Genomic DNA, 27019 nt, shown 5'->3' with positions numbered 1-27019 from the left:
TGCCTAGGGCCGGCCCCACAAAGCTAAGTTATATGCTTCAGCCCCATGTGGCGGGGCTTGGGCTTCAGACCCCTGAAAGGGGTCCAGTAGTTAGGGAAAGCTTGAGAACCACTGCACGAGACTCTAGCAACCTCTTCCAAACACAGTAAAACAATTGTTGCCAAACAACTGAGGTTTGAGTTTCTTCAGATCTCCTTAAACAACCACAAACAAAGAGTTTGATGGAATGATGTCAGATTGGAGGGAGGTCTCAAGTGTGGTTTCACAGAGCTCTGTTCTGGCTGGGTGGTGTTCAACATTGTAACTAATGCACTGAATGTAGGAATACAGAGCATATTGATCAAATTTGCAGATGACACAAAGCTAGGGGGTATTGCAAACACTTTGGACGTTAGAGCTAAAATTCAAAGGGATCTTGATAAATTGGAGAACTGGGCTATAGACGACAAAATGAAATTCAGCAAAGACAAATGTAAGGTGCTACACTTGGAAGAAAAGCCAAATGCACAAATACAGAATGGGGGATAACTAGTGGATCACAACCTCTGCATGAGTAGTCAATGCAATGCTGTTGTGTTTTTAAAAAAAAAAAAAAAGGCAAATCAGTTTTTAGGTTGCATTAACAGAGGCATATAGCACACAAGTCACAGGAGGTGATAGTACCACTGTACTCGGTGCTGGTTAGGCCTCAGCTGGGGTATGGTGTCCAATTTTGGTCACCGCTGTATAAAAAGGATGTAGAGAAAGTGGATCTAGAAGCAAGCGACAAAAATGATCAAAGGGATGGAATGCAGCCATATGAACAAAAGCTGAAGAAATTGGGTATCTTTTGTTTGGAAAAGAGGAGATTAAGGGGGGACATGATAGCAGTCTTCAAATACTTGAAAGGCTGCCATAAGAAAGATGAAGAAAAATTACTCTCTTTCCACAGAGGGCAGAACAAGAACCATCGGGTTCAAACTACAGCAGGGTAGGTTTAGATTAAACCTCATGAAAAACTTTCTAACTGTAAGAACAGTAGGACAATGGACCAGACTGCCTAGGGAGGTTGTGGAAGCTCCTTCACTGGAAGTTTTCAAAAAGAGGCTGGATAGACATCTGTCTTGGATGATTTAGATGCATCAAATTCTGCACCTTGGCAGGGGGTTAATCTATATGACCTCTGCGATCCCTTCTAACCCTATGGCTCTATGAGTCCCCTGTACTGTTTTCTCACTCTGTGCATAGAGGCATGTAGATGCATTAACAGCACCACAAAAATCTCCCAAGAATGTGTCACTACTTTGTGTGAAGTAACATACAGAAATACTACAGTGGTAAAATAAATGCCAACCGTATTGTGTTTAGTACTGTTAGTAACAAGCAGAATGCAGTCAGATATCCCAGATATCTTAGCCCAGTGGAGAGGACAGGTTTATATTGTGTGCCCTGTAACTGCAAAATTTCCATGAATTCTGAAAAACTAGGTAAACAAATGGTAACTTTGTATTTGAAAAATTTCCTTTCTCCATTCTCTTCATGTATTTTGCCATTTCTGCCACCATCCCATCTATTGACTTCATCAGCCACAATTTTATAAATTACCCATAGTAAAAACAGCGCAAGAGTTCTGCTGTGAACATCTTGGACTAAATTAGGAATACTTTCATTGGAGGCTGAGTGGATCAGCTGATTGCTTCACACACTGCACTTCCAAATATTACAGATGTTTCCATTTTTTTTAATTCTGTTGCTTAGTTTTAGTTTAAGGTTTATTTTTATAAAATAGCTTAAAATTATTACTCGTGGTAGTATTTTGTCGCCCCTTGAATTGGGTGTTTGAGCCTTTTAAGGTTAGTAAAAAAGTAAACCTTAAAGAAATAGAATTAGTATGAAAATCAGTAAAGTATGAGTCATTGCTGCCAGTTTAGGGGCTTGTGAAGTGTTTCTGTTCAACCTAGTTCATGAGTTAAATAGCACATACTGTGGGAAATCGTGTAGCATCCTGAGTATCAAGTAACACCCCAGTATTTGTGGCTTGAGTGGATTTATTCTAAATGCCAGTATTTCTAGCTTGTCATAGCAGGGGTTATTGCATTCTGACCGAAGTCTGTCATCGGAGTGCAAGCTGAGCACTCGCAATTGGCATGTTAAGAACCAGTTAAAGGAAGCAGTGCTGGAATTGTTCATTTCAAAGTGTCTCCTTTGGTCCAAATTAGAGTATGGGGTTTTTCAGGATTTGCTGTTGGAAAGGATGATCGAAGCACAGTGAAAAAGAAGACAATAGGACCATGAGGGACTGCTGTAGTTCTGAAAATGAAAATGTAATTACTAGGTTTCTCCCACCCCCAAACTATAATACAGAAGTGATTTATTAATGTCTCTAATTACTGCTGTGGAAGTAGCTTAAAACTTTGAAATTAGTTAGATAAATAATACTTTTAAGCATGGTGAATTTGATTTAAATCCTGATTTAAACTATGATTGAGTTTTCTCAATAAAAGTGCATTCTTGTTGGTTGTTAACCTTAATACATATTCTTCACAACTCAGCGATAGATGTAGGTTTCATTTTTAGAAGGTACACACTATATAATTTTGGAAACTTTTCAGATTAGTTTCATTTTCTGATATAGCTGTAAATGATTGGTTATTTCATTTATCAAAGGTAATTGAAGCAGATATTTATGAAGTCATTGGGAGGTGAACTATCTCCAATTCAACAGGTTAATAATTAATATTTGGAGGATTTTCTTGCCATGCTGTATTAGGATGAGAACATCACCAGACAGACACATATAAATAGCTTTATTTAATTAAAACAACAACGTTAAGTATTTGGGATTTTTTTCTTCAGCAGCAAACATATAATATTTTAACAAAACAAGCATATGTCCCTCGCTTCTCACATTTATCTCCAGAATTCTCTTTGTTCAGATCTATTCTGCCCCCCCACAATCTTCTATTCATTGAACTTTTTTGACACTTTGCACTTTTAGAGAGGGGTAAGGGATTGACTCTGTGTGCAGAAATTTGCAGAGGAACAATAACGTTGAGGTCTGTTATTTCTCACCTCTGTGTGTTTGTTTATTTATTTAAAAACATTTTTGCTGTTAAGCATGTTGTCCTCTGGAGAGACAAATCCACAGTTCGAGAAATGCAAAACTAAGCATCTCTGATGGTATCTTCTAGACAGAGCACTGAGTCTCATTGGGTAGGTAAAAGATTAACCTAAATAATCTATACAGAAGCCCCTGGAGCCCCATAAAATTGGGTCCCTAATCCATGAACTATTGGAACTCGTTTACAAAACTTTTCTTAAACATTGCATGAATATATTGTCTCCTACTATAGAATTAGAATTTCTAATCCCTATCCCATGATGAGATATCTTTGAGCTATAATGTATCTTAATTAAAACTATCTTTAGATAAAATGCTTTTTGAGGAAGAAACCTATCAAAAAAAATCATTGATTTTTATCCACCCTGCTTTTAAGGAAAATAACTTTTACTTTGAAATGTGTTGTAATTGCCAATGCAATCTAAAATTCTGTAAGTTCTGCTGCTGACTTTTACATTAGTACAACATAGAACAGCTTTTTATAATGGACATTAGTCTCTTAGTTCAAGACATTGCTTCAGTTTTCATCTAACATACCATTGGTGACATAGAGCAGAGGGCTGTATAAAATTACTAAACTTGTAATAGACTTTTCTACCATTTAAAAAATGTAAGTGTGCAACCAAAATGTGATAGTACAAGCTGACAGTTTTGAACAGAACTGTTAGTGACTATTTGAAAAGCACAATGCCGTTCATGTAGTTGTGTTCACACAAAGCAAAGAATAAACCTCTGTTTGTGAATGTTCACTGATTTCAATAGGCTTTTCAGAAGCGCTGCATATTAAAATTCATGGCACTTAGAATACATACATATAAATTATAGCAGTACGGTTCAGCAACATGGTCATGATCTGGTTCTCTCCATCTTTCTCCTGTACCTCTTTACTGGAATAAGTATTTTCCTAGTATTCCTAGTGTATTTTAGGAGATGTTTGTGCTGTTGCTTTGAAAAACCTGTTTTTTCAACACTTTTCATCTTGTAAGTAGTATATAAAAAGCATGGAAATGCTTAAGCTTTTTTGGATTACTGCACAATGACCCTCGTTGCTTTTGAGACTGTGAGGTGTTGGACATGTACAGACTGCAATCGTTTATATGAGCAATTAGTGGAAGATATAATTGGTAGGTAGTAGTTTTTTTAAATAGGGGTTTGGCTATCTTTTAAGTATGTTGCCATTTCAAACATTGCTGTTTTGAGCTTTTTTTTGTAATTTTTGATTGAAGATTAATAACTATTTGAGGTTTTATGCATAAATTGTAATGCACTGAATATTACTTGTATTCCATTTCTCTTGCATTTAGCCTTATGTATCAGCAACTGAATTTAGAAGTATAGTTTAGTGACAAACATCATGCTGTTTAAACAGCATACCATTTAAACATAGGAATTCTATTGTGACAGTTGTATGAACATTCTTTAGTCTTATCCCAAATATGTAACTGTTAGTATGTCCATAGGATATGGCACCAACTTTCCTTAATAAAAATGAATGTTTTAATAATGTGAATTAACTGGGTCCTTAATGTTTGAAAGGCTGGATGTTCATAGAATCATAGAATATCAGGGTTGGAAGGGACCTCAGGAAGTCATCTAGTTCAACCCCCTGCTCAAGTAGGACCAATCCCCAGACAGATTTTTGCCCCAGTTCCCTAAATGGTCCCCCTCAAGGATTGAACTCACAATCCTGAGTTTAGCAGACCAATGCTCAAACCACTGAGCTATCCCTCCCCCTCCAATGTTTAAGATATTAGTTTCTGATATTCTAATGAAGAGGCAAGTTCAGCCTGCTATTTAGTCTGAGCTTTTTACTAAACTGTTTAACATGCTAATATATTGCATATTGCCTTGTAGATGATCCGAGTAGCCCTAGTATTGACCATGATATTGCACACATTCCCGCTTCTGCTGTTATTTCTGCATCTGCTGCTCAAGCTCCCACTATAACAACAGTTCCTCCCAGTCCCACGTCTTCAGTTCCTTTAATTCGACGTCAGCTATCCCATGACCATGGTAAGTTTTTTGTTTTTAAACAAAACTTTTTTTCTTTTAAAATTGCTTTTCTTTGCAGGGAAGATATGGCAGCTTATGATGTTTTATTGCTTCAAACAGTCAAAACATAAAATGTGATTGCAACTGATTAGTATTTGATTATTTTGATTGACGTGCAGAATCTATCAGGCCTAGTATATTGGATGGTCAATCTCCTGCAAAAACTGAGAGATCCAAGTCTTATGATGAAGGATTGGATGACTATAAAGAAGAAGGAAAATTGTAAGTCCTGAACAAATCTGTGTGCGCACGAACAGGCACATGCACTTTTTTATTAAAAAGTATACAAAATGTTCATTATAATACCTACTTTTTTCTCCCAACAGGTCTATTAAACATGTATCTAGTTTAAAGGGGATCAAGGTTAGTAATATATTTAACAATATTATAAGAGTTGTGAATATTAGTGTTTGCTAATGTTATATGAATTTTAAATATTGTGCTGGATCACATATGTGAAATCACGGCAATTTGTTTGTTACCTATTTAATCATTCTAAAATGACCTTTTGAGGCCAATATTTTTTCCTGAAAGGCACCATACTGTGACAAGTAAGTAAATGTGAACTGCTCTTCTCCAATTTCTCTACTGTTTTTTAAAGGTACTTTAAAATGCCATTAGACTTGTTTTATAGCTGAACAAAAGGCTTTGGTTTTCATTTTCTGCAGCATCTCACATCTGAGCTATAATATATGATGCACTCAAGATATCAAAATAAATAAAGGTGGAATGTCTCAAGAATTACATAGGCTTGAATAGTGTGTGACTTCACAGTTAATCATTTTGTACTAATGGAATAGTAGAAATCTTCATACCCTGATAATTATTTCCTTGCACCATACACGAAGGAAACCTTCACATAGAGATGTATCAGGGGAGGAAGGGAGATGAGGGGGAAAATTTACCTAAATATAGACCTCTACTGAGAAATCTATTTAGAGGACCTCTTGATATTCTGACTCTTATTTTTCTTTAGGTCCCAGACAGCCAAAAATCTTCAGAAGACTCTGGATCCAGAAAAGATTCCTCTTCAGAGGTCTTTGGCGATGCCTCCAAAGAAGGATGGCTCTATTTTCGACAGCTTGTCTCAGACAAGGGAAAGGTATTGTGCTTTCTAATGTACATAAAGGATAATATAAAAAATACAACTGCCAAAATTGAGGGTAATAAAAGTCAAGCTGTAGACAAGAGCTGTTCCTTGTAAAGCTTTCTTGTATGCAGTAAGACATTATGTAAGGGGCACTAACAAAAGTGAAAAACATTTTAGCTTTAATTGGGCAACTTCTAAATCTTCTTTCATAGATTATCTTCGTAGCTGCCTTCATTTCTGTTGGTTTAAATTAAGAGCAATAGTGAGTAATTTCAATCTCAGATCTATTTATTTAGTGCAAATCAACTTCTAGAATGATGGGAGTGTAGATGTTTCTTATGCTAATAGTGGGACAGATTTGTGTATTTACATCATTTTTGAAGTCGAACAGACCTCATGGACCCACTGGAAATTCATAGGCCAAGATTTTCAAAGATGAAGGAACCTTATTTTCAGAGGAGAAGGGAGGTAGCTCGGGGCTTCTTACAATCAAGCCTTTTGAATGTGACGTAAGTGGAGCACCCAGTCACTTTTGAAAATCTTGGTTATACCACCTGCTAATTCTGTAACCATCCCTTCTTAAAATGTCTGATCCTTTTGCTACTGTCACATTTCCACACACACAATATTATATGCTCAGGTAGGAGGGACAGTTGAGAAATTTCCCTTTCCCTTGGTGCAAAGTGGTCAGTGACTAGTACTTTTATTATATAAAAGCTGAGTGTTCTGTGCCATCCTGTGTTCAATCTTTGTGTTCTAAAAGTTTTGTATGTGGCTTATAACTAGGTAACAATAACATGTGTGATGCACACAAACAAACTGGTTCATATTTTCCAGCGAGTTGGTGGCAGCATTCGGCCATGGAAGCAAATATATGTTGTTCTTCGAGGTCATTCACTTTATTTATACAAGGATAAAAAAGAGCAGACAGCTCCATCTGAAGAAGAACAACCTATCAGTATCAATGCATGCTTGATAGATATCTCATACAGTGAAACCAAGAGGAAAAATGTATTTCGGCTCACCACATCAGACTGCGAGTATCTATTTCAGGCTGAAGACCGAGATGACATGTTAGCATGGATTAAGGCTATACAAGACAATAGCAACCTCAATGATAAGGTAGCCATATAATATCTGATGTATAATCGTATACATTGTTTTATTCTATTGTATTTTCTTTTAATCATTATACTTTTTTATTTATAATAGGACATATATTTTTTTGTTTTTGGTTGACACTAATTTGAAATAGGGATTAGGGAGTAAAAGAAAAACTGCAGTGAAATTAGATACCCATATAACTACATCTATTTGCATAGAAGAAGAAATTCTTAATCTGTCTTGAAGTTTAAATATCCCAAAGAATAACTGAGTAATAAAAAGATGGCAATTTAATAATCTGATGTTTAGTTAATCTATACTTAACTTTAGAAATAGTAAAATAATTTTTGCCCATTAAAAAGTTGTTTAAAAAATCATTTTTAATTTAACTACAAACATATTTTAAGTTACACTGTACAATACCTGTTAAAATCCCTATTTTACAATGTAATCAGGTGGGAACAGTAATTTCTGGCCTATTCTGTCCCAGCAGACTCCTGTTGGGAAGTAGCAGTATAGGAGCAGTTTTCACTTAGAAACTTTGCACCATTAATAGTTCCATAGTGAAATATTGACAGGTATTTAAAAAAAACTGTTTTTTAATTTTCATATTCATTTACATAAATTCTAATAAACATATTAGAAGATAGAGCATGTTGTATGCATATGCACACATGCATATTATATATAAATGTTGATATCGGTCTCTATATATATATTGAATTTGAAAAACATTTTTTGTATGTATTTTTGATAGGTTTACATTTTTGTTCCGGGAAGAAAAATACTTCCATGGTGCTTCTTAATTACAGCTGTTTGAAGCGGCTCAGTTTTAGAATAGTTGGCCTAGGGAAGGTGGATTATAAGCAAAATTTGGTGAGGTGGTTAAAAGCATTTGTTAAGTAGCCAGCCATATGATAAATTGTAGAACTTTCAGTGCCACGTATGTGGGTAGGAAGGTATTGTATGTGTATAGATTGAGATTTTCAGAGCAGTGTCGGGAATATAATCACACATCTTCTATTAAAATGTAAGTTTATTGAAAATCTCTGGGTAAATCCTCTGCACTTATTTGAAAACACCTATCATAGCAGTTAACTTATAACTGATCACCACAGCTTTTCTTTAATCTTTTAAACAATGTCTTTATTTTTTCTTTTGAAATATATTTGAATATACACCTCTGCCTCAATATAACATTATCCTTGGGAGCCAAAAAATCTTACCGTGTTATAGGTGAAACTGTGTTATATTGAACTTGCTTTGATCCACCGGAGTGCGCAGCCCTCCCTCCCCCTCTAAAAAGCACTGCTTTACCATGTTATATCCAAATTCGTGTTATATCGGCTGGTGGTGTATCGAGGTAGCAGTGTATTCTCTATTCCTGAGAATACCCATTACATATTAGCTGTACTGGAATTGAACTCTACAACTACCCAGTGTATGTTATCTGATTATGGGAATAGTTGTGTGTATTCTAAAGGTGGTTAGATATGCTTTTGCAATGGTATTATCAAAACTAGGATTATGAAGTAGATCTCGACTGCTTTTTTTACAGGATACTGGTGTCACTAGTAGGGACCTAATTAGCCGGAGGATTAAAGAATATAGCACAATGATGAGGTAAGCAGTCTATATGCAGCTGGCAGTTTTATTTGCCTGGTACCTAGCTTCTCTGTACCAAGTAATGTCTTATTTCAGTTCTTCCAGCAGCAAAACAGAGCCATCCCCCAAAACACCTCGCCAGAGCCTCAGTATCAGGCAAACATTCCTGGGCACTAAAACAGAACAAAGGACACACAGTCCTCACTCTCCCAAGGAGGAGTCGGAAAGGAAGCTGCTCACTAAAGGTGTGTATTTTGCATACATTATTGTTTGTTAAACCTATAAAAAATTAACATTGTAGAAGGCCAAATGTTCAGGACATAAGAGTTGCTTTAACCCAGTTCTTCAGATACGTGAATATACATATGCAAACAAACATTAAGTAGTTTTTTGAGCTGTATTTATAATCACTGACAGTCTGGGGGCTTGTCTTCACTACAATGCTACATCAGCACAGCTTCGCCGATGTAGCACGTCTGGTCAAGACACGTTATGTTGACAGGAGAGCATCTCCTGCCAACATAGCGTGGTGTCTAAGTCGATGTAACTTGTCACTTGGAGGTGGTTTTTTCAGGCCCTTGAAGTTCTGTATTGCAGGCTCTTCTGAGGTAAGTCTTGGCTCTTTTTCTGCAACTGTCTGTAGCGACAGCAGCCACAGAATACACCAGCGTTATGCTTCTCACAGCCAAGCTCTACCAAGCTTGTCCCTTGCTTCAGAGAAGATTAATCTTATCTAGCACTAGTCTTTCCCTCCCCTGGTTGACCTGCAAATGACTAGGTAGAACCATTTTTAAACTATTGTTAAGGAAACAAAATTTTTCTCCAAAACCTTTTACAACGGTAGAGGATTTTCTTGACCCATGAATTTAAAGTACAGAAAGGAAAACATACTATTTAGGGCGAGAAAAGGTATTATTTTTCCCAGATAAGAAATTAAACTCTGCTGAGCTCTTTCTGAGGTGCCACATATTAAATTTCACAGATGAGTGAGCTGCAACTGTAAACATAAGTCAATAATTGATCTCCAACTGGTAAAGTCTGTGGCCAAAATTTCTAAAGGTAGCTGTTGGTGCACAGCACTGCTGAAAATCAGACCACTGATTTAAGTGACTGAGCACTCAGCTTTGAACATGTGCGCCTGAACTCAGAGAATAAATTCCGTTTTGTGCCCCAAACAAGTTTTCCTTTTTACTGACTATCATTATCATACCGTATTATATACTAAAACTGCAATAGCAGTTTGCTGGAGAGGTAGTGATGAGTAACCTTCAGGATCTTAAACAGCATTATTTCTCCAGAAACCTCTGAATAAGAGGACAGGATCACATCAGGAGAATTATAGTCCTAGTGCAGCCTCACTTACCTGTATCATTGAGGGGAACCAAACATGCATATGACTGAGTTTTAGCAATTGAGACTGCATCTGTCTAAGGGTAAAATTTTCAAAAGCATCCAAGTCCGATTTTCAAAAGTGACTTAAGCACTTAGAAGCCTGCGTTCCATTGATTTTCAGTGAGACTTGGGCTCCTAAGTAATTTCTGAAAATGAGACTTGGACGCTTTTGAAAGCTTTACTGTTAGCATAATTAAGTCACACAGTGCAAGCCACGCTTTTTCAGCTGTTTCTAGCCCTATGGCCTGGTCTACACTGCGGGGGGGGAATCGATCTAAGTTACGCAACTTCAGCTACGTGAATAACGTAGCTGAAGTCGACGTACTTAGATCTACTCACTGCGTGTCTTCACTGTGGTGAGTTGACTGCTGCCGCTCCCCCGTCGACTCTGCCTGCGCCTCTCGCAGAGCTGGAGTACAGGAGAGCACTCAGGGATTGATCGCTGCCTGCTGATCCGGCCAGTAGCGAAGACATACCCTAAGTCTTGGGGATTGGGTGTATCCAAAACCGCTGGTGGTTCGTTGAGAGCTTGCTCTTGAGGATTCCATTCTAGTTATGCATATGCCCACGTGCGCGGTCATCGGAGATTTTTGCCTTAGTGGTATCCATAGGGTTGGCTGTGATGCCCCCTTGAGTTCCACACTCATGCGTCGGTATATCAGGCACTGCCGGCCCTATGCCCTCTTAGTTCCTTCTTACTGCCTGTGGTGGTTAGTCGGAGCGCCTTTCCTTACGTAGCAAGGGCTAGCGATTTCATCTCTTATGACTTTGAGCCTTACGACCTTGTAAATAGTTGGTTTATAGTAGTTAAGTGTAGTTAGAAGTTAGAGTCCCAACGGGGACTTCTCCCACGGCAGGGAATACCCCAGTCTCCAGTGTTTAAGCCTTGCTTGGACTGCAACAGGCCTATCCCTGTTAGTGACCCCCACAGCAGTTGCCTCAAGGGCTTGGGGGGATCGCATGTGAAAGACAAATGTCACAACTGTAAAAACTTTCGACCCAGAAACAGAGCATCATTTGTTTGAGGGTCCTCCTCATGGAGGCTTCTCTCCAGCTGGACTCTACTCCCAGGACCTTGGCCTCAGTGCATAGCACACCCCCGGCACCAGTGCCCAGAAAGAAGACCAAGAAACACGGCTCCCTGATACTGGGCAAGAAAGGCCACGGGGTATCGGGCAAAGGACCCAGTTTGGGCTGCCCACCCAAACCGGAGCCACATGGACATGCCTCCCTAGTCGGGGCCCTTAGCCCCCCAAAGGATCCACCGCTGAATCCCGGAAGCAGTAGGGGACCCAGTCTTGTGGCGGGATCAACGCCTTCCCAGGCTCTCCTGGCACCTAGAGAGCAGAGGCCTTTACCTGTGCCGCAGGCACCACGTGTGCCACAGGAAGCAGCAAAGGCTCCCTACAAGGGCAAGCCAGCTGTCAAGACCTCTGGCTTTGCAGCTCAGATCTTCAGGGGCTTGCACTAGATCATGCGCACTGTGTTTGTAGTCCCTGCCCTCTCAATGTGGGTCTCCTAGAGGGAGGTGCCGGTCTCCATATTACCAGCACCGTTCAGCCTCCCGCCGGTTGTCTTCTCGGCGCAGGTCTGGGGGGCCCCAGCACTGGTCTTCCCATTCGAAGCACCAGTCTCCAGCGATGACCGTTGGTCGACAAATGCAGGCATCAGCAGCTCTACCGTGGTCACTGGAAAGGGATTCCTCCACTTGGAAGGGCAGATTAGCTCCTCATCAAGGCAACACAGGCGTGATTGGGCACCGGAGGCTGCATCGACTTCTACACTGCCACCTTGGCAGCACGGCTAGTGGACAGCACAGTGGCCCTATTGGAGTGCGTGGGGCATGCCCATGATGCCTGTGCCCCCTTCACACCACTTGTCGGTGACCACCTTGGAGCAATGTTGATGGCACCAGCGGCACCAAGCTTGGTGCAGGAAACGTGCTCAGAAGTTGGGGTAGAGTAGCCAGTGCCCACCCCAAAACCCGCTTCCCTCACAGGGGATGATGCCCCGGGGCATCCCCCGGCTGTTCAGTCACTGTCCTCATCCCCAGACGAGGTGGTGGCAGGATCCTCAAGGGCCAGCCTGCCAGATGATTTTAAAGAACACCTGCACCTCTAGGTCCTGCTTCAACGGGTGGCCAAGAACTTCGGTCTAGAGGTGGAGGAGATGGCCGAGCAGGTGGACACCTTGCTCAACGTCCTCAGCCTCTACCTCTGTCCATGTCACACTACCAGTGCATGACGTCCTCAAAATTGCCAACCCCCTCTGGCAAACTCCGTCATTCCTCCTACCCACCTCCAAAAGAGCTGAAAAAAGGTGCTTTGTCCTGGCCAAAGGGTTTGAGGACCTTTTATACCCATCCACCTCCAGGCTCGCTGGTCGTTTCTGTGGACAATGAAAGGACAAGCAGGGGCACACCAGTTCAACCCCAAGAATAGAGGTCAAAAGACTGGACCTTTTGGGGAGGGAAATTTATTCGACAGCTAGCCTGCAATTCTGGGTGGCGAACCACAAGGCTCTCTTGGGCAGGTACAATTTTAACTTATGGGACTTCCTCTGAAAGTTCAGAGTCCCTTCCCCAAAATTAGGCCCCAGAATTTGGCACTCTGGTGGAGGAGGGTACCACGGCAGCAAGGTGATCTCTTCAAAGGGCCTTCAACCCCACATAATGGTGCAGGCCCTAGCCAGCTTCAGATGCTGTCGACACCCAAAGCTCTTCGAGTGGCTCAAGAGATCCTTACACTCTGTGCCGCCCACACCGGCTCCCACGGTTCCTCGGTCTCGGGGAAAACCCTATGCATGTGTCCCTGTCTCAGAGGTACCGATCCCCATTGAGAGGGATGTCCTGCCAGCATTTGCCCGCCCGAAGCAGTCACGCCTCAGGACTGGAGAGGCAGGCTCAGCAGTCGGCTCTTACACCCCAACCATGGGTTCCTCCACCTCTTGGTGTGGATGCTATGTGGCTAAACCCAGGGGAGTGGACCTGTGCAGAAGGAGTCCAACAAGTCCTCCTGGAAAGTAGAAAGCCCTCAACTAGACTGACTTACCTGGCCATGTGGATGAGGTTTTCCCCCTGGGCATCCGAACGGGGCATCTCTTCCTCGCATTCCTCCATACAGGCGGTCCTGGACTACCTGCTCCATTTGGGGAACCAGGGCCTGGCGCACACTTCCATTAGAGTGCATCATGCGGCCATCTCCACATTTCACCCGCCAATCCCATGACATGACGGTCAGATTCTTGAGAGGATTGGAGAGAATCTTCCCACAAGTGTGGGCTCCCATCCTGCAGTGGGATCTTAACTTGGTTCTCTCTAGGCTCACCGGCCTGCCTTTTGAACGGCTGTGTTCCTGCTCCCTTTCCCATCTGTCATGGAAGGTCGTGTTCCTGGTGCCGGTGATGTTGGCGAGATGAGTCTCAGAAATTAAAGCCTTGACCTCAGAACTGCCGTACACTGTCTTCTACAAAGATAAGGTTCAGTTGCGGCCCCACCTGGCCTTCCTGCCAAAGGTGGTCTCCACCTTCCATATGAACCAGGACATCATCTTCCCAATGTTCTGTCCCAAACCACACAACACCAGTGAAGAGAGGAGTCTTCACGCCCTGGACGTCCAGAGGGCCTTGGCTTTTTACTTAGAGCATACCACAAGCCTTTCTGTAAATCGACTCAACTCTTCATCACTACAGTGGATAGGATGAAGGGTCATCCGGTGTCCTCACAGAGGATTTCCAATTGGATCACCTCATGCATAAGGACTCGTTACGACCTGGCGGAGGTTCTGCTACCGCCGATGGTCAGAGCCCACTCAACAAGAGCTCAGGCATCTTCGGCAGCCTTCCTGGCGCACATTCCTATCCAGGACATCTGTAGAGCCACAATGTGGTCCCTTGTCCACACATTTACCGCTCATTATGCCATTGTTCACCAGGCCAGGGACGACACTGGGTTCAGCAAAGCTGTGTTGCAATCTACATGACCGTGAACTACTACCCACCTCCAGGAGTACTGCTTGAGAGTCACCTAATATGGAATGGACATGAGCAAGCACTCGAAGAAGAAGACAGTTACCTTTTCCATAACCGGTGTTCTTTGAAATGTGTTGCTCATGTCCATTCCATGACCTGCCCTCCTTCCCCACTGTCAGAATTTCCTGCAAGAAGGAACTGAGGGAGTGTGGAGCAGGCAGCGTCCCTTATACCGCATCACACGGGTGCCACTCCAGGGGGTGTCAGAGCTAGTCGCCTATAGATACTGCTGAGGAAGAACTTCCGGCACCAGTGCATGTGCTGCGCTCACACACCTAATATGGAATGGACATGAGCAACACATCTTGAACACCAGTTACAGAAAAGATAACTGTCTTTTTCTCATGGTCTCTCTGGCCTCCATCCTCCCCTCCCTGGATCCGGGAGATCGGTACGCCGCCCTCAGCTTGAAGAACGCTTATTTCCATATTTCTTGGTCACAGATGCTTCCTCTGTTTCATGGTGGGCGGATGCCATTTCCAGTTTACGGTGCTGCCCTTTGGCCTCTCATCTGCCCAGAGGGTGTTAACAAAATGTGTGGCGCTGGTGGCTGCTTGCTTGTGACGTTGAGGGGTCCAGATCTTCCCGTATTTCGCTGATTGGCTCATCAAGGGCAGATCTCCGGAACAAGTGCAGAGGAGCCTCCATCTGGTGCGCTCCACATGCCGCAATCTGAGCCTGTGCAATAGAGTTCATTGGAACAATTCTCGACTCCACGCAGGCCAGAGCCTTCCTTCCGGAGGTGCATTTTCAGGCTATGTCAGACCTGATCTCCCATTTGAAAAACCACCTGCTCACCATGGTTCACACCTGCCCGTGGTTGTTGGGCCGCATGTACATATGTGGTCAGTCATGCCAGGCTCCATCTTTGGCCTCTGCAAGCGTGCCTGGTGTCGGTCTACATTCCCTACAGACACGATCTAAACCAGGTAGTTGGGGTGCTGGATCGCATTTGCTCATTGCTGGATTGGTGGTTGGACCCCAGGTCGGTGTTGGAGGGAGTTCCCTTCATGGCCCCGTCCCTGTTGCTGATCCTGGTCTCCAATGCGGTGGACCTGGGCTGGGAAGCCCATCTGGGCGAGCTCAGCATGCAGGGCTGCTGGTTGCGGGACGATCTTGCCCTCTACATCAATGTCAGGGAACTCAGAGCAGTTTGCCTGGCCTCCCAGGCCCCACCTGAAGGGCAAGGTGGTGCAGGGCCTTACAGACAATCGCCGTGATGTATTACATCAACAGACGGGAGGAGCCAGGTCGTCGGCCCTTTGCCAAGAAGCTCTCTGCCTTTGGGACTTGTGTGAGGCATGCCATCCATCTGGTAGCCGCACATCTACCCGGGACCAGGAACATGTTAGCAGATCACCTCAGCAGGGACCTTCTCGTCTCACCGCGAGTGGTCGCTCCATCCAGAGGAGGTCAGTACAATCTTCCAGAGGTGGGGGACTCCTCAGGTGGACCTGTTCGTGCCCAGGCAGAACAGAAGTGCCATGTGTTCTGTTTGATCCGGGGGATGGACCAGAGCTCCCTGTCAGACAGGTTTCTCATCTCGTGGTCGGGAGCGCAGATGCATGCTTTCCTGCCAGTGCCATTGATTTACAGAGTCCTCCTGAAGATCAAAAAGGACAGGGTGAAGGTTATCCTAATAGCTCCCGCGTTGCCTCACCAGCACTGGTTCAGCACGCTGCTGGACCTTTCAATAGCCGCCCTGCTGCAGCCCCTTTGGCTGTATCTGCTGTCCCAGAACCACAGCAGCCTTCTGCACCCAAACATGGTGGCGGTACACTTCACAGCATGGCTGCTGCATGGCTAAATACGGATGAACGGTAATGCTCAGCCCAGGTTCAACAGGTCTTGTGAGGTAGTAGGAAACCCTCCACCAGAGTGACTTACCTGGCCAAGTGGAAAAGGTTCATGTGCTGGACCTTGGAACAGCGTATCTGGGCCAAGCAGGCCTCACTGCAGGAGATCCTGGATTATCTTCTGCACCTCAAACTCCAAGGTTTGTTCCTGTTATCGATCAGGGTCCACCTGGCTGCTATTTCAGCTTTCCACCCTTCGTTCCAAGGCAGGTTAGTCATTGCTTATGACATGACGGCCCGGTTTTTGAAAGATCTGGAGCATCTCTACTCACACATCCGGGATCCAGCTCCCTCCCTAGACCTGAATCTCATGTTGTCAAGGCTCCTAGGGTCTCCCTTTGACCCTCTCACTTCCTGCTCTTCCCTGGAAGGTTTCATTCTTAGTTGTGATAACGTCGGCCTGCAGTGTGTCCGAGATCAGGGTGTTTATTTCAGAACCACCCTATATGGTATTCCGCAAGGATACGGTCCAGCTGCAGCCGCACCTGGCACTTCTGCCTAAGGTAGTTTCCCAGTTTCATACTGGCCAGCACATATACCTGTCTCCTTTCCAAAGCCTCGTGTGTCAGGAGGAGGAATGCAGTCTGCATGCCCTGGACGTCAGGAGGGCGCTGGCCTTCTACATAGATAGGACAAAGCTGTTCCGTAAGTCAGTGCACTTGTTCATTGATGTGGCAGGTAGAATGAAGGGTTGCCCAGTGTCTCTGCTCAGAAGATTTTGTTCTGTATCACTGCCTGCATCTGCTGCTGCAATGAGCTGGCAAACATGCCTCCGCTGGCAATTGTGACAGCACACTCGACTAGGGCACAGGCATAGTCAGTGGCCTTCCTGGCACAGGTTCCAATCCAAGAGATCTGTAGGGCTGCTACCTGGTCATCTGTCCACACATTTGCGTTTCATTAGGCACTTTCCCAGCAAGCTCGAGACAATGCTGGCTTTGTCAGAGCAGTACTGCAAGCTGCATGACCATGAACTCTGATCCCACCTCCATGGACACTGCTTGTGAGTCACCTAGAATGGAATTAACATGAGCAAGCACTCGAAGAAAACGGTTACCTTCCTTTTCGTAACTATTGTTCTTCAAAATGTGTTGCTCATGTCATTCCATTACCCAACCTTCTGCCCCTCTGTCGGAGTTGCGGGCAAGAAGGAACTGCGAGGGTGTAGGGTTGGCGGCACCGGATATACCACTGCATGAGCGCAGCACTCATGGGGGCACCATAGCTGACCCTACGGACACTGCTAAGGCAAAAATCTCTGACGACCATGCATGTGGGCTTGCGCACACCTAGAATGGAATGGACATGAGCAACACATCTCGAAGAACAACAGTTACGAAAAGGTAGATAACTGTTTTTTTCCAAGTCATGTGAAGAGACAGTAGTGTGTGTGTTTTTATATAGACTAAGGGAGGCTGGCAAAATCCAGTCAGACCTTTTCAATGGAAGCCAGATGCCTGGTCTTGTCTGAGAAACTCTGCATATTTACTGAGTGTCTGCAGGGAGTTTGGACAATGAAAGTGATGAAAATACAGCAAATCATAAAAAACTAAGTGGTTGGCCTTTTTGGTTTGATCAGAATTGGTTTTGATTGTTTGACTTGAACATTTCCATTTTCTCCCCATTTGCTTTAAATTAACAAAAAGATGAGACAAGTCCACCAAAAGACAAGGGAACATGGCGAAAAGGCATTCCAAACATCATGAGGAAGACATTTGAGAAGAAGCCATCTGCTTTAGGAACCTTTGGCGTTAGGCTTGATGACTGTCCCCCAGCTCACACCAATAAAGTATGAAAGTACAGTTTTCTTTTCACTGTAGTTTGAAAATACTTGTATGTTCTTACTTGTGTGAGACATCTTTTAAACAAAACCAACAATTTTCTCCTCCCTTCTCTCCCTCCCGCTCCCCCCAGTATATTCCACTGATAGTCGACATATGCTGCAAACTGGTTGAAGAACGAGGCCTTGAATACACAGGTATATACAGAGTCCCTGGAAACAATGCTGCTATCTCAAGTATGCAAGAGGAACTCAATAAAGGAATGACTGACATCGATGTTCATGATGATGTAAGTTGGTGTTCGCTATATTTCCATTTAAAATAATCTCTTCTAGGAGGTTTATTATGAATATAGCAATACAGAGTCTGTGTCTCTCTCTCTCTCTTTTGAATACATAGAAATGGCGAGACTTGAATGTGATAAGCAGTTTACTGAAATCTTTCTTCAGAAAGCTCCCAGAACCACTTTTTACTAATGGTGAGTTGTCTTCCCTTTTGGGCTTGTTTTAGGATTTTTTTCATCAAATATTAATCCTCATTAGGGCCTTCAAATGATTGAGAAAAAAATCAAGTGAAAACAACCCAATGAAGTAATAAACTTCCACATTTCTTTATTAAAAAGGCTGATTATGATTAAAATGGCTTACACGTGTCAGCTGACAGTAATTTTTTCTCTAACTGCCCAGGAATCACTGTAAATGGTTCCAAAACAGGAACATACTTTGTTCATGTCTATATTGCATTGTATGTAGTAGGTTAGTATACAGTTAGTATCCTATTAATTTTAGCCCTCTGCCAAACTAACCTAACACATTTTTCCTTCCTCCTCCCCTCACTGATCTCCTCATGCTTCTGAAGTAGTTTGAAATAATGTAACCGTGTGTGTCTGGATGTGTGTGTAACCACTATTCAACTTGGTAGTACAGCTGTGGGAATGGAATTTGTTGACTTGAACAGCATATGCTCCATCTGCAGTTATTTATAGGTTTGATAGAAATAGTGGGGGTTTTAAAGAATTCTGTTTAAATTAGTAGTAGGTTAATTTTTATAATCACAATCCAGTGATATTTCCAATCAAATTATTAGAATTTATCAATTTAATTTGACATAAATTCTTTGAGCTATTTTTCCATTACAGCTGCTAGATATATTATGTAAAAGTTGAAACTGGTTAATTTCTTTTTTCTACAAAACTTCTCTCTCTCTCATGCAGTAAAACAGATTTGTTTTCTTTTGTCAGACAAATATGCAGATTTCATAGATGCCAATAGAAAAGAAGATCCTATTGAGCGGCTGAAAACACTTAAGAGGCTGGTATGCTGACTTTGAATACATTTTAAATGCAGTACAATTTAGCACTAAAATATTTTAAACTCCATACTAAAATTTTTTTTGTTTCAGATTCACGATTTACCTGAACATCATTATGAAACACTCAAGTTTCTTTCTGCACATCTGAAGACCGTAGCAGAGAATTCAGAAAAGAACAAGGTATCAAACCAAATATACAAGACGTTTTGTTCCATTTTACTTATTTGAACAAATTTCATTGTGTGAGATTATCAGGTGATAAACCCATCTGTGTCAACCCAGGGTTTTATTGGTTAAAGGTCGGTAAAGTCAACATAAGGTCCTTCGCTGTGTTGAGGAGCTTTTGGATGAGATGCGTCTATATCCAAAGTGTGTACTGGTGTAACTAAAATTCATTTTTATTTACTTGAAACTGGGTACGAACTACCTGTGTGGTCACAATCAAGTTGGTTTACGACTGGCTTTATATATATATATATTGTTTAATTCTGTAACTTCAACATAAGCCAGTTCTAAACTGATTTACATGTGCCCATGCAAGGTTTCAGCTAGTTGAACTGAACAGTTCAAAACCAATTTCAGTTAAAATGGTGCAAATTTTCTGTGCAGACCTGAGAAGTCTGCTCAATCTGTTTACTGTCTGATAATTAATGTTAAAGATCTCATGAAATTAGGGGTCTGCCATTATTTCGTTTAAAAAATGTCTCATTCTCCCACTGTTTGTGTAGTATGTTATGCTCTACTTGATTTCAGTGTTCTACAGTTCTCAAGATTGGGCCCATGCTTTGTATAGGGTGTTAGGATCCTTCAGAATAAAATACTCTGGGTAAAACTTAAAAACCGCCTAAGTCCTATAGTCAAATGTCATTTTGGTGTTTAAGTGCCTAAGTCTAGTTAACTTTCAGTGAAACTTAAGCTCCCAAGCACCTATGTCACTTTTGAAAATTGGACTTAATCTCCTAAATCACTGAAATGATTTTGAAAATTTTACCCTCCATCTAAATAAGTAAGATTGTTGGTTACAAATAATAATCAGATTTTGTGGGTGAATAAAAGCAAACCTGTAAGAAATGATGATAGCACAAACCATTTATAATATACATTTTTGTGCAATGCTTAAAGCACTGTGCAGGGTGCTGTCTGATAGTAATTAGACCTTATGATAGCATTTTATATATCAGAAGTGTTTGTAAAAATTTCAGCTAATGAATCCTCATAGCATAAAGAACTAGCGTGGTGATATCTCAGTTTTACAGAGCAGTGATCTGACTTGACCAAGGCAGCGCACTGAGTCAAAGCTAGGATTCGGACTCAGGACATCCAGACTTGCAGTCTTGTTCTCATTCTTGTGGATCATGGGACCCCCCCCATTTATGAGGAGTTTATTCCATGTCATGAGCATGAGAAGATAAACTGTAAGCCACAATATATAATAAAGCATAGTAGAAGTGCTGTGCTTATTCTTAGAATCATAGAAGATTAGGGTTGTAAGAGACCTCAGGAGGTCATCTAGTTCAACCACCTGCTCAAAGCAGGACCAACACCAACTAAATCATCCCAGCCAGGGCCTTAAAACCCTTTAAGGATGGAGATTCCGCCACCTCCCTAGGTAACCCATTCTAGCGCTTCACCACCCTCCTAGTGAAATAGTTCTTCCTAATATCCAACTGCAACCTGAGACATTGTTCCTCATTCTGTCATCTGCCACCCACTAAGAACAGCCTAGTTCCATCCTCTTTGGAACCCCCCTTCAGGTAGTTAAAGGCTGCTATCAAATCTCTCTCCCCCCCCCTTTCTTTTCCTCAGACTAAATAAGCCCAGTTCCCTCAGCCTCTCCTCATAAGTCATGTGCCCCAGCCCCTAACTATTTTCATTGCCCTCTGCTGGACACTCTCCAATTTGTCCACATCCTTTCTGTAGTGGGGAGCCCAAAACTGGACACACTATTCCAGATGTGGCCTCACCATTGCCAGATAGAGGGGAATAATCACTTCCCTTGATCTGCTGGCAGTGCTCCTACTAATACAGCCCAATATGTCATTAGCCTTCTTGGCAACAAGGGCACACTGTTGACTCATATTCAGCTTCTCGTCCACTGTAATCCCCCCACGTCCTTTTCTGTAGAACTGCAACTTAGCCAGTCGGTCCCCAGCCTGTAGCAGTGCATGGGATTCTTCCGTCCTAAGTGCAGGACAATTTCTTTTGGCCCAGTCCTCCAATTTATCTAGGTCACTCTGGACCCTATCCCTACCCTCCAGCATATCTAACACCCCCCCCCGTTCCCTTGCCCAGCTTAGTGTCATCTGTGAAATTGCTGAGGGTGAAATACATCCATCATCCAGATCATTAATGAAGATGTTGAACAAAACCAGCCCCAGGACAGACCCCTGGGACTCTTCACTTGATACCGGCTCCAAACTAGAAATCAAGCCATTGATCGCTACCCATTGAGCCCAACGATCTAGCCAGCTTTCTAGCCATCTTATAGTCCATTTATCCAATCCATACTTTTTTAACTTGCTGGCAAAATACTGTGGGAGATTGTACCAGAAGCTTTGCTAAAGTCAAGGTATATCACGTCAACCGCTTTCCCCATATCCACAGTGTCAGTTATCTCATCATAGAAGGCAATCAGGTTGGTCAGGCATGACTTGTCCTTGGTGAATCCATGTTTTCTGTTCCTCATCACCTTCCTCTCTTCCAAGTACTTCAAAATGGATTCCTTGAGGACCTGCTCCATGGTTTTTCCAAGGACTGAGGTGAGGCAGACCAGTCTGTAGTTCCCCAGATTCTCCTTCTTCCCTTTTTTAAACATGGGCACTATATTTGCCTTTTTCCAATCCTCTGGGACCTCCCCCAGTCACCACAAATTTTCAAAGATAATGGCGAATGGCTCTGCAATCACATCAGCCAACTTCTTCAGCACTTTCTGATGCATTGCATCTAGCACCATGGACCTGTGCATGTCCAGCTTTTCTAAATAGTCTTTAACCTCTTCTTTCACCACTGAGGGCTGCTCACCTCCTTCCCAAACTGCATTGAGTACTTCAGCTTTTTCCACATCTGTCACTAGGTTGCCTCCCCCATTCAGTAAGGGTCCCACACTTTCCCTGACCACCTTGTTGCTAACATACCCGTAGAAACCCTTCGTTACCCTTCACATCCCTTGCTAGCTGCAACTCTAATTGTGCTTTGGCCTTCCTGATTACACCCCTCCATGCTCGAGCAATATTTTTATACTCCTCTCTTGTCATCTGTCCAGATTTCCACTTCTTGTAAGCTTCCTTTTTGTGTTTAAGATCACTGACGATTTCTCTGTTAAGCCAAGCTGGTCACCTACTATATTTGCTATTCTTTCTGCACTTTGGGATGGTTTTGTTCCTGCACCTTCAATAAGGCTTCTTTAAAATACAGCCAGCTCTCTTGGACTCCTTTTCCCTTCATATTAGCCAACCAGGGGATCCTGCCCATCAGTTCCCTGATGGAGTCAGTCTGCTTTTCTGAAGTCCAGGGTCTGTATTCTGCTGCTCTCCTGTCTTCCTTTTGTCAGGATCCTGAACTCAGCCATCTCATGGTCACTGCTGCCCAGGTTGCCACCCACTTTTACTTCCGCTACTAATTCTTCCCTGTTTGTGAGCAGCAGGTCAAGAGAAGCACGGCCTCTAGTTGGTTCCTCCAGCACTTGCACCAGGAAGTTGTCACCAACACACTCCCAAAACTTCCTGGATTGTCTGTGCATTGCTATATTGCTCTCCCAGCAGATGTCAGGGTGATTGAAGTCCCCATGAGAACCAGGATCTGTGATCTGAAAACTTCTGTTAGTTGTCCGAAGAAAGCCTCGTCTACCTCATCCTCCTGGTCTGGTGATCTATAGCAGACACCCACCACAACATCATCCTCGTTGCTCTCACCTCTAAACTTAACCCAAAGACTCTCAACAGGCTTTTTTCTAGTTTCAAACTGGAGCTCTGAGCAATCATACTGCTCTGTTATATACAGTGCAACTCCTTCACCTTTTCTCCCCCGCCTGTCCTTCCTGAACAGTTATACCCATCCATTACAGTGCTCCAGTCATGTGAGTTACCCCACCAAGTCTCTGTTGTTCCAATCACAGCATAGTTAGTTGACTGTGCCAAGACTTCCAATTCTTTCTGTTTGTTTCTCAGGCTTCTTGCGTTCGTGTACAGGGACCTAAGATAACTAGACGATTGCCCTACTTTCCCAGTATGAATCAGGAGGCCTCCCCTGTTGCACCCTTCTCCTTGTGTTTCCTCCCAGTATCTTATTTCCCCATTTACCTCCAGGCTTAGGTCACTATCCCCTGGCGAACCTAGTTTAAAGCCCTCCTCACTAGGTTACCAAGCCTACCTGTAAAGATGCTCTCCCATCTCTTCGTTAGGTGGATCCCATCTCTTCCTAGCAATCCAACAGCATCCCATGGTCAAAGAATCCAAAGCCCTCTCTCCGACACCACCCGCATAACCATGCATTTACCTCCACAATTTGATGGTTCCTACCTTGGCCTTTTCCTTCAACAGGGAGGATGGACAAGAACATGACTTGTGCCTCAGACTCCTTTATCCTTCTTCCCAGAGCCATGTAGTCAGCAGTGACCTGTATACTTGCTTATGGCTTTTGTCGTAAGGTGCAGTTTAAAAAGCAGATGATATACAGAATGAGTGGTTTGTGTGCTGAGGAGATTATTGGACACATTTGGGTATTTAAGTATGATAGACTCACATAAGGTCCAAAATGCTGGTTGCAGTCTCCAGAGGTGAATGGGAGTGGAATGGGTTCTGCGCATCACCGGTTAGCGTGTGCACAGATAGTGGAGATTTACTTTTGAGAGAAGTGTTTGATTAGTAACTGAAATTCTTCCCTGGTCGAATAAAACACTTTGAGATAAAATACAGTTTGGAAGTTTCCCAGTACGTAAGGTGTCTAGAAGATGCTTAAATACCTTAATTAGAAGGCACTGTGTGTTTTTTACAGTGTTACTATTTTTACATAATCTAGTTTTTATGTAAAATCAATAATGCAGGTGGAAGATATGAGAGAGTCCTTTTTAATTTAGCTTTTCCCTGGTTGTAAACAACAGTTTGGGTTCTGAACTCCAGTAAAGGAGTATATGTTCCACTGTACAGAAGTGGACCAGGTTTTGTATAGAAGCATCTTTTCCTTTTTATCTGAAATGTACATTTTATAAAAGGTTTAATGTAAAAAAGTTTTATGTATCAGACTTCCTGGGATGGTGGTAATATGAGCACTACTGAAAATCTTTTGAATGTCATTAGTTTAACTGGCTTCAAAAACAGCAGCAGTAATAGCTATAAACTGGTTGTTGTGCATTGCACAAGTAAAGCCTAAGTTAGATAGACTATTAGGAAGCTTCAGTAGCACTTAATGTATTTTATTGTAATGGGTATTTATTGTATATCCCTATTATAAATGTGTAATGCAGATCTACTTCCATTACTTGATAGATGGAACCAAGAAACCTGGCTATAGTGTTTGGTCCAACCCTTGTGAGGACATCTGAAGACAATATGACGCACATGGTTACTCATATGCCAGACCAGTACAAAATTGTAGAAACACTTATCCAAAAAGTAAGTGAATTAATTTAATTATTAAAAAAAAAAAATTACACGGACAGACCTGCTTTCACATATTACACAAGTTTGGCTCTGAGTTTTGTCCCTGGAGTTGTTTTCTCAAAACTGTCTTTTTTTTTAGTGATGTCCACATTTGATTGTTTCACTTCCTGTGGGGTTTTCACTTTTTTTATTTTAAATTGTAGCATGACTGGTTTTTCACAGAAGATGGTGCCGAGGAGCCTCTTGTAAGTATTGTTCCTTAAATATTTGTGTTCTAATTCATTTTAGTTTAGAACACAGTCCAGATATCCTTAGAATGCATAATATTTTTTGCTGCACCATTGTATGCTTTGCTGTTCAGAAACACCTTTCTAGCTCTCCAGACTCTGCAGTAATGAAAGAACTAATAAGTTCCATGTGTTTTTGTTAAAAGCAATAAAGCAGCAATGTGGAAAAATTGCTCATGAGGAAACTGTGTCCTCAGGTGAAATAGTGCTGTTTTCTAAATGTTGTTGAATCTTAATGAATTAATTGTGAAACGATGATGAAGAGATCTTTGTTTATTAACTGTAGACAACAGTTCAGGAGGAAAACACTGTAGAATCTCAGCCAGTGCCAAACATAGATCATTTACTCACCAACATTGGAAGGACGGGAGTATCTCCTGGAGACGTATCAGGTAACTCTTGCCTGGACAGTGTTAGTCCGTAGGCTAGAATAACCTACTCTATTAATTTACTGTAATTTTCTATTTTCTTTTACTAATAAGTTGGGTTTTTTCTTCTAAACAATCATGAGTATTTTTAAGTGTCTATAGTGGTGCTTGTATGATGCAGTGAGGTTGTCGACGTGTTGGTTCCAGGATATTACAAGGGCAAGGTGGGTGAGGTAATATCTTTTATTGGATCAACCTCTGTTGGTGAGAGAGACAAGCTTTTGAGCTTACACAGAGCTGTATGATATAGATTGGAAAGTTTTGCTGACCAATAGAAGTGTAATCGTTGAAAGACTGAGGGCTAACAAGCACACATACACTGTGTTTTATTTATTCACAATTTTCCATGTAATAATCATCACAAGGTCAAATAGATATGTGCTGCTGTGTAAGTGGTTGCTGTGATGGCAGAAAGTTTTACCTTCTATACTGTTCTAAATGGATTGGAATTCAGTTAAAACTTGTTACTTTGCTTGTCAACAGATGACATTTTCATAAGTATACTGCAATATTTTTATATTAAAGCTGATTTCCTTCTGTTTATCAATTGCCATCCTGTCGGTTTGGCTAAGTACTAGCATTGCAGGCGTGTTCTTGGTAACTCTTTTACTCCCACTGTACTGTTGCACTAACTCAGCATGTTGTTTCCCACAAAAGGTATCCCTTTGTCTCTAGCTTTTGTTTTAGTTTTTCAAGCGTTGTTCAGCACTTACTGAAACAGTCACTCTATACTGATGTTGAAACAGGTGAAATGGGAGGAGTCTATCACACGGTGATGTCACTAGTGGATTCTGTGATGTCACTGATGGACAGCTGGAACTGTAGGAAGAAGGAGGACTGTTGCCCACATTGTAGCTGCCTTGTCTGCAGAAACCCCCGTTTCCTGTAAATGCCCCCCCCAATTGATCTGTGCTGTAAATTTTCTTTTAAGAGTATTTTAAACAGATCAATGCTACTTTTTAAAAGTCTTTCTGCTGTTTCTTGTTATTTCTGAAGCAGACCCTGAGGAGGAATAGCATGGTATGGTCCACCAGTTTTTCTAGTCATAAAGCATTAGCCATGTGTCAAAAAGGGGTGTGGCATGGGGCTCAGCTCTTTAATTCTGGGGAAAAAGTCCCCCAAAACTTGGAAAATGTCAAAGAAAACATGTTCTGGTCATTGTGCTAGCCCTTTCCTACCCCCTTTATAACTGTATAACCTCAATTTTTGCTATACAATAAAATTATGGTGTTCATTTTTCATTTCATAATAATGCTTGTTATAGAGAAATACAAAACTGGTAGCTGCTGTACTCTAGCTAGGTAAAAGTAACATTTCACCAATATGTTACTTAGAGGAGAATACAGATGTAAAATTGGGGTTTAAAACAAAGCACAATGTTAAAATG

The 27019-nt window shown here is 42.2% G+C and overlaps 1 protein-coding gene across 6 annotated transcripts in view; it reads left to right on the top strand.

The window, feature by feature from the left end:
• ARHGAP21 (Rho GTPase activating protein 21) overlaps nt 1-27019 on the top strand; it is a 209975-nt gene that overhangs the window by 175612 nt on the left and 7344 nt on the right. For all 6 annotated transcript variants that reach the window (XM_045003537.1, XM_045003535.1, XM_045003536.1 and 3 more), the window contains exons 9-23: nt 4955-5113; nt 5272-5374; nt 5479-5515; nt 6129-6254; nt 7080-7364; nt 8905-8969; nt 9048-9196; nt 17875-18017; nt 18143-18298; nt 18409-18487; nt 19250-19323; nt 19411-19500; nt 24804-24929; nt 25121-25162; nt 25491-25596. In XM_045003537.1, coding sequence (XP_044859472.1) covers nt 4955-5113; nt 5272-5374; nt 5479-5515; nt 6129-6254; nt 7080-7364; nt 8905-8969; nt 9048-9196; nt 17875-18017; nt 18143-18298; nt 18409-18487; nt 19250-19323; nt 19411-19500; nt 24804-24929; nt 25121-25162; nt 25491-25596 — 1740 coding nt within the window. The remainder of the gene's footprint in view (nt 1-4954; nt 5114-5271; nt 5375-5478; nt 5516-6128; nt 6255-7079; nt 7365-8904; nt 8970-9047; nt 9197-17874; nt 18018-18142; nt 18299-18408; nt 18488-19249; nt 19324-19410; nt 19501-24803; nt 24930-25120; nt 25163-25490; nt 25597-27019) is intronic.

This window comes from Mauremys mutica, chromosome 2 (assembly GCF_020497125.1).
Source record: "Mauremys mutica isolate MM-2020 ecotype Southern chromosome 2, ASM2049712v1, whole genome shotgun sequence".
In the NCBI taxonomy this organism is placed as follows: domain Eukaryota; kingdom Metazoa; phylum Chordata; order Testudines; family Geoemydidae; genus Mauremys; species Mauremys mutica.
This window is presented reverse-complemented; position numbering and strand designations above follow the sequence as displayed.